This window comes from Anolis sagrei, chromosome 1 (genome assembly GCF_037176765.1).
Source record: "Anolis sagrei isolate rAnoSag1 chromosome 1, rAnoSag1.mat, whole genome shotgun sequence".
Classification (NCBI taxonomy): domain Eukaryota; kingdom Metazoa; phylum Chordata; class Lepidosauria; order Squamata; family Dactyloidae; genus Anolis; species Anolis sagrei.
This window is the reverse complement of record NC_090021.1, coordinates 82,317,167-82,330,984: the sequence shown is the minus strand read 5'-3', so window position 1 is coordinate 82,330,984 and position 13,818 is coordinate 82,317,167. Positions and strand designations below refer to the sequence as shown.

The following is a 13,818-nucleotide window of genomic DNA, read 5'->3' as shown; positions in this document are numbered from 1 at the left end:
ACAAAATACAGTTTTTCACAAAATCCTGCAAAGAACAGTAAGAAATGTTAACCATTTTTAGACAGGTGTGTGACCTCTCATTCCCAGGAATTTTGCCAGTCAAATTCACAGCGATACCAATTTGTCGCCTACAGGCCCATAGCCAGGATTTTGTTTTTTTTTGGGGGGGGGGGCGCAAAAAATTTTCAGGGGGGGGTTGGGGGGTGAGTTTGGGGGGGGGGGGCTGAGTCTGTGTGAAAGAGGGTCTAGCCTAGCAAACCTTTTGTATCATTACCCCAATACCCCCATGCATATGGGATACATTGAGCATGGTGATCAGATCATGATATGAATAAACATAACAGTTTAAACAATGCACCAGTAAGGCCTTTTCGCTAACCACCATGAGAATTTTGGGGGGGGGGGGCTGAAACCCCTCAAGCCCCCCCCCCCCCCCCCCCCCGCTACATGCTTGGTCGCCTAGCCATGCCAAGTTTCTTCAGGTCTGAGTGGAACCTGAAGAAGCTTGGCATGGCTAGGTGACAAATTTCCAGATCTTTTGCCATTGTGTTGCCCTCCTTTAGATATGTTCCAGCTTTGTGTATTACTATTGTATACCAAGAAATGACTATACTAGTTTGTATAGTCTCAAACTGTGCTTTCCCTGCATTTGTGGCTCGTGGTGTGCAAGCTCCGGCCTGGGGAGCCCTGCTGCTGTGGTCTACAGGACCTCCCAGAAGTATGGAGCCTGGGGAGCCCCACTGCTGCCTCCGCCACCACCTTGCATGACAGAATGGGGTAGGACTGGATGGTCCCTGGCAGGCATATAGCCGGGGGGGGGGGGGGTTGGGGGGCTTCAGCCCCCCCCCCGAAATTCTCATGGTGGTCCTTACTGATACATTATTTAAACTGTTATGTTTATTCATATCATGATCTGATCACCATGCTCAATATATCCCATATGCATGGGGGTATTGGGGTAATGATACAAAAGGTTTGCTAGGGTAGACCCTCTTTCACTCAGACTCAGCCCCCCCCCCCCCCGCGAAACATAATCCTGGCTATGGGCCTGGTCCCTGGGGTTGCGCTTGTTGTTAGAATGATTTAGGAGAGATTTTCTCTCAAGTGGTGGAAGACATCTGTTTATCATAATCCAAAATTATCTACACCACAAATTTTGCATTTTTCTTGCAATTTTTTGGTTAGTATTTCCACATTAAACACAGGTTTAATTTTTTAAAGTGTCTCAGCAGGTGCATAGCTAGCTGTAGGAAAACTGCCTTGGAGGGGAAATAGGTTAGTCCTTATTTGTTCTTCTTGTGGGTTGTCTTCAAGTCATTTCTGACAACCTTAAAGCGAGGTGTTCTGCTTCTGTTTCTCCTTGATGCCTAGTTTGATCTTCAGCCTGTAGATTAGGACTCAACAGACTCAACAGAACAAACAGTATTTATTTATTTATTTATTTCAAGTATTTCTACCCCACCCTTCTCAACCCCCAAAGGGGGACTCAGGGCGGCTTACAAAAGGCAGTACAAAGAGAGGGGTATGCCTGGGATCTCTATCACTATTGTCTCCTAGTGACACATTGTCACTTCTGTAAGCCCAGTTGCACATTTCCTTATTCCAATGCCCAACATGTCTGAACCAGACAATTTTTGCCTGTTTAGATTATTTGTAAATGAGTTAAAACTTTCTGAATATTTTTGGAGACATAGCTGTATTTACTCTATAGAATTAATGCAGTTTGGGAAATGTAGTTTAGTATTTCTTGGGACACCAGATTATGGAGTGCTGTCCCAAAAGTTTCATATATACCCCATTTGTGACTTAGTATCCTGAATGGTATATGTGGCAGTAATTAGAGATATGACAAAAGGTAAAGGTAAAGGTTTCCCCTTGACATTAAGTCTAGTCATATCTGACTCTGTGGGTTGGTGATCATCTACATTTCTAAGCTGAAGAGTCGGTGTTGTTCATAGACGCCTCCAAAGTCATGTGGCCTGCATGACTGCATGGAGCACTTTTACCTTCCCACAGAAGCAGTACCTATTGATCTACTCACATTTGCATGTTTTCAAACTGTTGGCAGAAGCTGGGGCTAACAGTGGGAGCTCACCCCACTTCCTAGATTCAAACCACCAACCTTTTGGTCAGCAAGTTTAGCAGCCCAGTGGTTTAACCCGCTGCGCCACCAGGGGCTCCAGAGATATGATACCAATAAAATATATCCATGGTGGTAGATAGTATGTTTTGTAAACCAAAACACTATGTATCAGAACACAGACAATGTATCATTGGAATCAATGAAATAAGGAAATGTAACTTTGCTATCAACTTCTAAAGTATTTAGCTTAAAAACATGCTCTAGCTCAGTGGTTCTCAACCTGTGGGTCCCCAGGTGTTTTGGCCTACAATTCCCAGAAATCCCAGCCATTTTACCAGCTGTTAGGATTTCTGGGAGTTGAAGGCCAAAAACATCTGGGGACCCCAAGTTGAGAACCACTGCTAGCTGGTAGCTTATGTAGGCATTTCCCCTTCTAATTGTACAGGTGGATAGTTTTAGGAATAGTTCAGGCACATCATATGTATTTATATATTTTTCTAAGCAAAAACCCACTCTGAATTAGAAAGAGCAAGTCTAGTTTAAAAAGTCTGGAAGGAAGATACTGAAAGCCACCTGTGCAGTAAATACTGAATACCATGGATGTAGTGTGCAGTGGTCCTCAATCCTTTCTTCAGCATGAACTCCTTTTTAAATACCTTTTGATCCTGAAGATGACAGAATGGGGTAGGACTGGCGATGAATTTGTGATTCTTTTTGAGGAACTGATTTTTGCTGTAACTTGTATGAATTGTATTTTAATGTATTTTATATTGATTATTTATAATGTTTTTCTTATTGTATTGAATTTTATGTTGTTAGCCAGCCTGAGTCCCTCCTCGGAGGTCGAGAAGACCGGGTTATAAAAACTCTAAATAAATAAATAAATACTTAACTTAAGCTCCAAGGCACTAGACTGCATCAAATAATTATTTTAATTATCTTATGAAGGTCTTTCAAATTGGGAGAGAAGGGGATAAAATCTGTTAATGCACATACTTCTATTATGATATATCTTGATTATAGTGATTCCATATGAATTCAAAATAATAGTATAGTAAGCAGCACCTTAAAAGGGTGATGTCCTTCTTGCAGCATTGCAGGCGAAGAAGGGGGCCCGCCTTATACAAACCCAATTCAAATGCACATGCTAATTTTGGAGACTTAATTTAGTCAAAAAAAGTGCATTAAACTCGAGTAAATAGGGTACATTTCCCACCCAGCTACTCTCATAGCTGATTTCCACCTCTGATTGTTTTTATTCAAGGCAATAAGTTAAAAATGCCAAAAACAACATAGAAAATTAACATTTTGTTCCATTTCCCTTTTTTTTATTTGTTTCCATTTGTTCATTCAGATTTAACAGCAAAAATCATAACATTTCTTCAATTTTTTTTTGCAGAATCATTGTGATGATCCTGTGTGTTCACTGCCCCCCCCCCCAGGGTCTCCGGACCCCAGGTTGAGAACCACTGGTGTAGACCATTCCTTGGCAACATATTTTGAACATGCAATTTCTTTTTCTTTTTCTGTTGTGCAACAGGTTCTTTTGGCTTGTCTTGTGATTGTGGCTCTAGGACTAGGTTTGGGACTTGGACTAAAGAAACCGGTACAAGGTACATTTACAATGTCATATAGAATGGATCAAAACTGTTGAATAAATGGTATATCTCTAGCCTACTTTTCACTGAAATGGTAAATCTGGGTGTGGGCCATAATCCTCTAGGGACCCATCCAGACAGGGCCCAAAATACGAGAGCTCTCACACTTTTACTGTAGGCATGTAAACAATGCATTTTAGGAGGGGAATTGAGTATCTCTGCTGTTAACTGCCACTTTCCTTTTTTTTTGCACCTTGTATGCCTCTGATGAACATCTCTCAATAAAATAGGGGGGGGGGGGGACATGCAAAGAGGCTGGTTCTCTAGTTAATATACTCACCTTCCTGGACTCAAACTGATTCCAGGCATGGCAATCTGATCACTCACACAGCCAAACTGGTTCCTCCTAAATGGTTCTAAGATGGATTATAATGTCATGAATATGCATCCTTTTCCTGAAGTGAGGCAAATCTAGTTTAACAGGATTTCCTGCAATACTCACTGAAAGTACAGGGAGATCATTAGGAGAGCCAGGAGTCAGTTCCGGCTGAGTCTGAGGACCCTCTACACATGCATTAAAACCTGAGAGGAAGCGAGTTAAAAGGGAGAATGGCTAGATGACATTTAGCCAAAGTGCAGGAGGAATCGGGTTAAGGGCTGGAAAAATGTGTTTAAAGCAGTGATTCTCAACCTCTGTTGCCAGGTGTTTTGGCCTTCAACTCCCAGAAATCCTAACAGCTGGTAAAATACCTGGGGAACCACAGATTGAGAAAAGGGCACCCTTTAAACCCAATTCCTCCTGAGAAATATGCACCTTTCCAGACCTGTGTATCCCAGCAGGCATGGAAAACACATGCTTTCTCTCCCCCCTGCCTGTGTGGACTCCTTCAGAGCACTTGAGTTTCTGAAAAGCCTGATCAGATCATTCTGGATTAATGTGGACACCCTAGGAGGATTCCTCAGGGACAATGGAGTCAGGTGGAAACTCTTTGGAAAGTAACAGGTTTTAAAACCCTCTTTATACTCCAGATTAAAGACCTGTGTAGAAGCAGTGGCACTGTTTACATGAGCACTATGCATGTTGCTCCTGAATTTTTGCTCTGCAGCAGCCATATACTATTCATCTGCAGTGCATTTTATTGCTGATTTCAAACTTTCTGGTGAGATTTTTTAATGCACTGTATCAGGCTCAATGCTTCAATCTACTTTCTTCTGGATTTCTAGGTCTGTGTAGATGGAGCACAAAAGATCACAGGTCAAATTCTCTTTCAGCCATTGGGTGACCTTGGGCAAGTCACATATTCTCATTCTTAGATGGCAAACCCCTGTTGAAGAAAACTCGCAAAAAATCACCACAAATCAGAGTCAAATTGGAAGCTCAACATCAGCAAGCTTTTTTGTACAATTTATTACGAAGTCTCTTTATTGCAATATAGTTGGTTAAGAAAAGGATATGTACTTGTTCTGTAATTGAATTATGGCTGGTTTAAAATGTGTGATATATTATAATAGCAAGAATGAACACTAGGTTGCTCATAATTCAGAATGATCTGAAATGTTAAATCTGGGTAAAAAAAATATCTTGACCCTATTCAGAATGCTCATGTTGCTGGAGGCAAGGAGAGAAGGCAATAAAGTACATGAAAAAACTTTTATGCACATCCCATTTCCACCCAACAGTGATTGAAAATTTCAAGCAAAGTACTAGTAAAAAAACAGAAACCTAAAAAAATAAAAAAAATAGAATGTTCTGTTCATAACACTTTATGCCAAAGTAGATGAATGAAATGAAATAGTCCTTGAAATGTCAGTGTTCTTACATTACCAAATATTATGACCAAGAACACCTTGTTATTCTTGTATTCCTCTGGGTAAAAGGAAAACACCCCTTTTGAGTTCTGTCTTGACGTTTTGATGTGCTCAGAGATATGTCTTCAGATAGAAGTGACATTGTTCCTCCTAACAGCAAGGAACCCAGGCCCCATCTACACTACTATGTGATGCAGTTTGAAACCGCATTGAGTCTCCTTGTAGAGAGAAAAGGCAGGATAATGGGGCCATAGATGGGGGACACCAGCAGGACTAGAACTAAAATGGAAGCTATTGAGAAACAAGGCATGGGGTTTAATATGCTCACACAGCTTTCCTAAAGTTAAAAATTAACTGTCAGTTGAAAAACAAAAATACGTGTTGGAAAGGAGTGAAATTCCCTACCTTGACCATTGCAGTAACGTGGATCTCTAATTGTTGTGGGACTATAACTTCTTCCATTTTTAGAGCCAATGTTGAGGGTCCACAGGAGTTGTATCCCAGCAACATCTGGAGAACTTGAGTTTCCCCACTTTTGGTACACTAGCGCTATCCATTTGCTTAAAACAGGATGAAGTTCCACATATATACTTGAAACCTATATCAATGTACACCTTCCTAAGAGATCTGGAAATATTTATATAGTTAATTTTCTTTGTTTAATTTAAGTGAGCTGTAGATTCAGATGCTTTGAAAAATCAGATACAACGACTGCCGGCTGTAGCTGTGATGACAGATGTAAAGAACGTCAGGCCTGCTGCTGGGATTACGAGGAAGCCTGTGTCATACCAAGTGAGTATGGTTGTTGACTCAGACTGGATCTACACTGCCATATAATGCAGTTTCAGAATGCAGATTAACTGCATTACACTGGATTAATTAGCAGTGTAGACTCGTATAACTCAGTTCAATGCAATTAATCTACATTCTGAAACTGCATTATATGGCAGTGTAGATCCACAAGTAGATCCAGGTTCAGATGATTTCATTCTAGACTGACTCAAAGTTCTTGAAAGAGAAAGCAAGCCAAGCCATCTCAAAATGAATTAAACCATTTTATTCTGTTAAATGGTTACTTCAGTCCCCAGGTAAACCAAACAACAGCTCACTGATGTTGCATGGTAGACTCTATAAACAAACTGACTTGAACTAGTGACTTCCCTAAGATTTAGGATGAAACTACACAGGCTTATCAGCACAGTGTGCATATCAAGCTATCCATTCTTCCTGGTTATGTGGATGTTTTAGCTGCTATCACAATGGCCACCTGTGATGGCCAGGAGCTCACATACTCTATGGCTGGCTGGAAGAGACAACATGGAAGATGGAGTGATGGTCCAGCAAGACTGGGCCATGTGGGTGTGAATGTAGGATGTCCAATGCCCATGTGGCCACTTCTTAGCCATTTCTGCTCTAGATTGCCTGTGGATTAACTGACCAGTCTAAACTCACCCTGAGTTTAGTAATACCCAGAGCCTATAGAACTTCACCTTCTTCATAGTGAACAGTCCCAGGGCCCTTCCAGAAAGGCCCCAAATTGCGGGGCCTCTCGTGCTTTTTTCCAAATGCGTCCAAATGACCCCGCCGATAAAAGCAAATTAATTACTTAGATACCTGGTAAGATCTAGTGTCACACAGTCCCCAGGCCTAATCCACACAGCTCTCTCAGTTTTTTGGACTCCATGAGCACCCACTCCCCCCCCCCCAGAAAAAGCCCTTAAAAGAAGAAATAACTTACTTTTTTTTGTCGTGTCAGGAGCGACTTGAGAAACTGCAAGTTGCTTCTGGTGTGAGAGAATTGATCGTCTGCAAGGACGTTGCCCAGGGGATGCCTGGATGATTTGATGTTTTTATCATCCTTGTGGGAGGCTTCTCTCATGTCCCTGCATGAGGAGCTGGAGCTGATAGAGGGAGCTGATCCGCCTCTCCCTGGATTCGAACCTGCGACCTGTCGGTCTTCAGTCCTGCCGGCACAGGGGTTTAACCCACTGTGCCACTGGGGGTTCTAGTGATGACTTACCATGATTAAGGTACTCCTGGAGTCCTCCTGGTGTTTAGAAATGAAGTGCCTAGGCAGACGGGGGGGGGGGGGAGTGATTTTCCTCCTTGCCCCCCGCCTACTGGTGCATCATTTCTATGCACCAGGAGGATTCCAGGAGTATCTTAATGGCAGCCAGGCAAGTTATTTCTCCTTTTAAGGGCTTTTGGGGGAGGGTGGCTGGATACCCCAGTGGTAAACCCATTTTGGGGGGATCCAAATCCATGTGGATTTTAAAAACCTGCTTTGGAGCAGATTTGGCTGCTGTTGGGACGCACCCCTAAGGTTTCCATGTATTTACTGGTTCAGTTCAGATGATTATCTACATCACCGCTTGGGTCCTGATCCCAAATGCGATCCCCTTAGCCCAATGTTGGGAGGTTAGAAAAAATGGCAACAGTAAAAGTTTTCTGAACATCATCCATTTATACAAATTTGTTAACAACAACATGCAGTGTTTACAGTAGATTTCAGCTGTGTTCCAGTAAAAGGAAAATCAGCATGTTTAGCAAGCCTTGCAAATACTGTTTTATTATCAGTAAATGTTTGATTTTTGTACCTTTATATCCAGGGTAAGAATTTTTTGGGTGGAAAGGCATCATGAGTGGAAAAAAGTTTTAGAAGATATGAACAATCCTTTTGGTTATACAAGCAGCTGTTTCCCCTACCTTGATGTGCCTGAAAGCAATGCAGAATTCACTAGTTAATAGTTTCTCAATGTGTCCAAGATGAGAAATTATGTTTTCTAACTTCAGAACAAGCATAATATCCTGATTTGTTCAAAAGCTGCTTCTTTTCCACTTTGGATGCAAGGGGAAACTAGTTAATCAGTGACTTCTGATTAAATATCACACCTTCACTGAGCACTAAACATAGATTGCAGGCAGCTTGGAAATGCAGTATTAAAAGGTGCACAGTGTGAACGTGTGCAACAATGTGAATTGAAGTCTATAAACTGGGATGAACAAAATTGGGGAAGCTTCAAAATAGAGCTTGTAATACCCATTATGTGCATCCAAAAATAAAGCAAAACATTAGACATATGGCATACATTACTACCATCACTGAAGACTTTGTACCAGAAAAACTTAAGGCCACATGTGCATTCAGCATATTTGAAAAGTACACACTTCATTTTCACCAACACATGGGAAAATGTTTCTGTATGTGTTTGTGTTTTTCCACTGGGAATTCTCTTCCTAGGAAAATTCAAGATTCCCATCAGAAAAGTTTTCCAGATGTCTATCCTGTGTCATGCCCAAGTAATCACTTTATGCTTCTTTAAAGCTCAAAGCTGGTCTTGCTCTAAAGCACGCTGTGGTGAGACACGGATGCCCAGAACCCTCTGCTCCTGTTCTGAGGACTGCTTGCAGAAAAAAGATTGTTGCACAGACTACAAAAGCATTTGCAAAGGTATCCAAAAGGATTTCTTTTATATTCTCCTAAATGTGTTTCCAAAAAAAAAAAAAAAAAAAAAAAAGAGTAGTCGTTGAATTAAGTAAAATTTACTTTAAAGCTTTAGTGGGGAAATATTCTTCTTATTATTATTCTATAAGCCCCCCCCCCCCAATGGTTTATAGAAAAACCAAAAGAAATACCATTTAAAATCTGCAAATATAAAACATTAGAATAGAATTAAATATTAATGATATTAACAAGTAAACAGTTAAAATCCTTAAAAACTAATTCAAAATATATTCAAAACTTAATAGATCAGTGCAATACAAGTGAGACCTATAGGAAACTATGAATATAACTTTACCTTTTGAAAGATATACTCTTGTTGTGTCCCTATTAATCTGTTCAAAGTGGATATTGTGGATTACCTGCCTTGATATTCTAGGCTATATGGTTGTGTGGAAGGGCCCTAAATGCACTGGGAAGCCTCCTGTATCCCTAGAAATTCTCCACCCAATTTACATGTCTGCATTTAAAATATAAAATTTATATATCTGTTTTATTTTACAGGAGAAACACCTTGGCAAAATGTAGAATGTGCTTCTTTAAATGCTGCTCATTGCCCATCAGGGTAAGGATTTCAGTTAGTTTGTTTGGCATCTAAGTTATAAAAGAACATGTATTCTTTATAGTCTCCTCACACAAAGAGGCATTATAAACAACAGATGAGAAATGGCATTCTAAGCAGAAACAGCAGTGGAGAGGACCATATATGGGGAAGGCCAGCTTGCCCAAGTCAATAAAAAATTTCAGTGAATGTTGGTAGTTTACAGGATTCTTAACTGTACTGTTAGCTTCTTTTCTTCCAACATGGAATTGCCTGTATTGTGCTACCACGATAGCCTATTTTCAATAGCCAGCTCTATCACTTAGCAGAGTGAGGCAGCTACCTCAGAAAACAAATTTAGAGATGGTGAAAGGCCACCAGACTGTTGATTATTTATTTATGTTCTTTGTTAGGTTTTTATAACCAAGTATATGGAGAGCAGCTTGTGGGTTGTTCTAGTCTTTTTTTAACATCTGTGCCCAAAATAGCTTTAATTTGCCTTTTGACATGTGTGGGTAGAAACAAATGTCTTATCTGCTGCTGTAGTTATCGATGCTTCCTCTGCAAATCAGGTAAACCCTTCTTTCTATTTACGAAGCAATCCACCCACTTTCCCTGCATCTAAAATAGGATTGAAAAAGTGCATTTCATTAAGTTTCATACTCTCTCCTCTGTTTTGTATATCACCAAGCTCCTCAAGAGACTCCAAACTCTCCAACCCTAATTTTAGATGCCTTTCACCCAGAAATCATTAAAATTTTCAGTAGCAGTTTGGTCCACATTAATCCTTAACCCACTTATTGCCCCTTCATTTCACCTATGAACTTAAGCAATTTTTCTTAGGCCCCTTGCACACAGCTATACAAAATCCACATTGGCAGTGTGAACTCAAAGCAGGGCCGTCGTCAGAATTTTTTTTGGGGGGGGGGTTTGAAAATTTCAGGGGGTGGGTTTGAAACCTGCCTCTTAGCTCACGCTGAAGCAAAGAGCACAGCAGGGGGCAGAGCAGCCTTCAGTAGCCTGCAGCTCCGCCCCTGGCAACCACCTCCACCAAGTCTGGCCTCCTTAATGAGAGCATTCAACACCCCCCCCCCCTCCAACTTGGTTGCTTCGCTACATCGGCTATTGCTGCAGGTAATGACAGTGTGAATAAATTGTCAAGATTTGCTTGAGATAGTGCTTGCAGTGCTGGAGGGACTCTTAATTTTTAGCGTCTCATAGACTTAGCATGGGGATTTGGTTAACCAGTTAAAATTCATGAGTAAAGCAGGTTTTTAAAAAAATCTGAAATATTTTTGGGGGGGGGGTTGAACCCCTATCCCCCCCCCCCCCCCCGGCTACAGGCCTGACTCAAGGCCCTTCCATATAACCCAGACTATCAAGGCAGATAATCCACAATACCTGCTTTGAACTGGGTTATCTGAGTCCACGCTGGGCCCGTCCAGACAGTACCTTTATTTATCTACCATAATAAAGGAGGGGCTGCCCAGACAACTTTTGGACAGTCCCAAATTAATTCACCACAAACCAGGAAAACCATGGTTTGTGGTGAATTAATTAGACAGTAGATTTATTCTGCACCTTCTTGGAAGGCATAGAATAAACCCACTCCAAGCCTGTAATGGAAGCTGCAATATTCTGTGGTGCTTCTTGGGTGAGAAACATGTGGAGGGAAAAGTGGACAGAGAAGGAGTTGCAGCAGTAAAATAAAGAGCCTGGAAAGAGTTGAGCAGACGCATCCTCTCTCTGACCATTTTCCTATTCCAAATTACTTTTCACTGAAACTCCTTATCTTTCCACAGGTCTAAAATATGCATGTTTACAGATCATGAGCTTTGAAGTTTAAATGTAGGCATGTTATCTATGTGAGTGTTTTCAGTGTGTTTTTCAATGGATTATTGCCCCTTAACCAGAGGTTACAATCCAGTGGTCACACTTTACATAGTTAACTTGTAATTATAGCTTTAAAATAAGTTAATGAATTATGAAAAGATAAAAAAGTAGAAATATCTACACATCATAGTCTAACCTATGAACGGATCGTTTTTCTTTCTGGATTACAACACTTTGATTTCTCATTTGCTACATGACACACATTTAAATCACCTGAATATGCAACTTCTTTGGATATGCTTGTATAAACTAATGGCTGATTGATTATTTGTACTATTTAAAACCTTTATTAGTTTAACCAACAGGCATACAATTCTCTGTGAAAATTTTGAAAACCATTCTTTAAAAAGGTTAAGGTAGTTAAAAAATGTTTAAAAATTAACTCCATCCCTGATTATATAGGGGTCTTTAGAGGAATTCATAATTAAGGATTATATGAGTTTTATATTGGATAGAGGTAAGTCTGAGTTTTCAAGGAGTGATTTTTTTTCAAATAGAGAACCAACCTTTATTGCTCTTTTTGCATTGTATTTATTGTTCTCAGTGATCTCAGGGCCATTGGAGCATATAATCTGATAGCCTACACATTCTTTCTCTATATTACCTCAACACAGCATACAGATAATCTAATAGTAAACAGTGTCACTTTCTTCTCCCTCAGCCTCTGCATACTTTTAAAGCCATCTTTATCATCTGGAAAAACCTTTTTTTTCTGAATGTTTGCACAAAGAATTTTGTGCCTTTTGGTTGCCCCACCCATTAAGATGGTACCACAATAAGGACTTGGTAATTTATCTTATGGTCAACATGACTGTGTCTGTGTATATACTACTATTGAATCACAAACCTGAAAGGGACCACAGCATTAATCCAGCTCCCTGCCATGTAGGAATCTAGAACTAAAACACCCCAAGAAAAAATGGCGATCCAACTCTTGGTTAAAAAAAAAACACCAGAGAAGGAGGGCCAATTACCCTTTGAGGCTACTTATTCCTATGGCTAAACAGCTGCTATAGTAAAAAAAAAAGTTCTCCCAGTATTTAGGCAGAATCCCTTTTCTTGAAATTTGAATCCTTTGGTTCATGTCTGAGGCAGCAGTAAATAAGTTTGCTCCAGCATCAGATGAAAGACACCAGTCCTTCTGCCTCTTAAGTCTTTTCTTCTCCAAATTAAGTATATTTAGCCCCCTTAGTTATTCTATATAGGGCTTGAGTTCTGGCTGTGAAAATCTTGGCTATCATCCTGTGGACACATTCTAGTTTGTCAATGTTCTTCTTGAACCATGGTGCTCAAAACTAGATGTATTACTGTAGCTAGATGTATTACTTGGCACTGCTACCTTCCTCAGTCTGGATGATATGTTCTTGCTGATGCAACCTATAGTTGCATTGCCATTTTAGCTACCATACCAAACTGTTGACTCATGTTTATCTTGTAATATTCTAAGACTCCTAGATCCTCTTTGATGTCATCTGCAAATTTAAGAAGTATGTTTTCTGTTCCGTCATCCAAGTAATTTCTAAAGATGTATAATATCATTAGGGCCAGGACAGAACCCTAGTCTTTTCTCTTCAGGATGAAGAACAACAATGAGCAAGTTTGGATTCAATCTATCTACCAATTACAAATCTACCTAACACTACCTAGCCCACATTACACCTGCTTGCCTCTAACAATATCATGGGGGAGCATACTGAAATCAAGATATACTACATCTACTACATTTTCCTGAACTACAAACTTGTAACTCTATCCACAATTTTTTGAGAAAGCCATCTAACTAGCATCTAGCCTTATTCCTGATTGAACTGCCCTTAGTCTTATAACTTTTAAGCATACTTAGTACCGCAATAGGTTATTTTTTGTAACATTGTAATGAGTAACAATAGCCGCAATTTGGCTTTTATAAAACACTGTAACAAGTCACGGGAATGAATTGTTTTTAAAAGTTAATCTTCTAAACTTTAGGTTTTGATTATCCTATAATAGCTTGTGTTTCTTTCCAATTTACATGTGGAGTTTTCAGCAATATCTTACACCACCTGACTCATACCATATTTATTTGTGTGTTTTCTTTCAGATTTGATCGGTCGCCACTCATTCTTTTTTCCATGGATGGCTTTAGGGCGGAATACTTGGAAACATGGAGTGCTTTACTGCCAAACATTGAAAAACTCAGTAAGTAATTGTATCCCTTAGTTTAAGGGATGTGTATGAGAATTGCACACCCTAAACTACAATGGCCGGAATAATAATACCCAATTGGAGTTGTATAATAATTAAGCATATTCTGTTGCAGAAAAATGTGGAACATATACAAAGTACATGAGAGCTGCTTACCCAACCAAAACTTTCACAAATCATTACACGATAGTTACAGTAAGTAGTTGTT

General features: G+C 40.0%; 1 protein-coding gene across 1 annotated transcript in view; it reads left to right on the top strand.

Annotated features, from left to right (window-relative positions):
- The window catches only part of ENPP3 (ectonucleotide pyrophosphatase/phosphodiesterase 3), a 66,599-nt gene that overhangs the window by 9,130 nt on the left and 43,651 nt on the right, over positions 1–13,818 (top strand). Inside the window, exons 2-7 of the mRNA XM_060753377.2 lie at positions 3,624–3,696; positions 6,160–6,282; positions 8,816–8,941; positions 9,497–9,557; positions 13,507–13,604; positions 13,726–13,805. Coding sequence (XP_060609360.2) covers positions 3,624–3,696; positions 6,160–6,282; positions 8,816–8,941; positions 9,497–9,557; positions 13,507–13,604; positions 13,726–13,805 — 561 coding nt within the window. The remainder of the gene's footprint in view (positions 1–3,623; positions 3,697–6,159; positions 6,283–8,815; positions 8,942–9,496; positions 9,558–13,506; positions 13,605–13,725; positions 13,806–13,818) is intronic.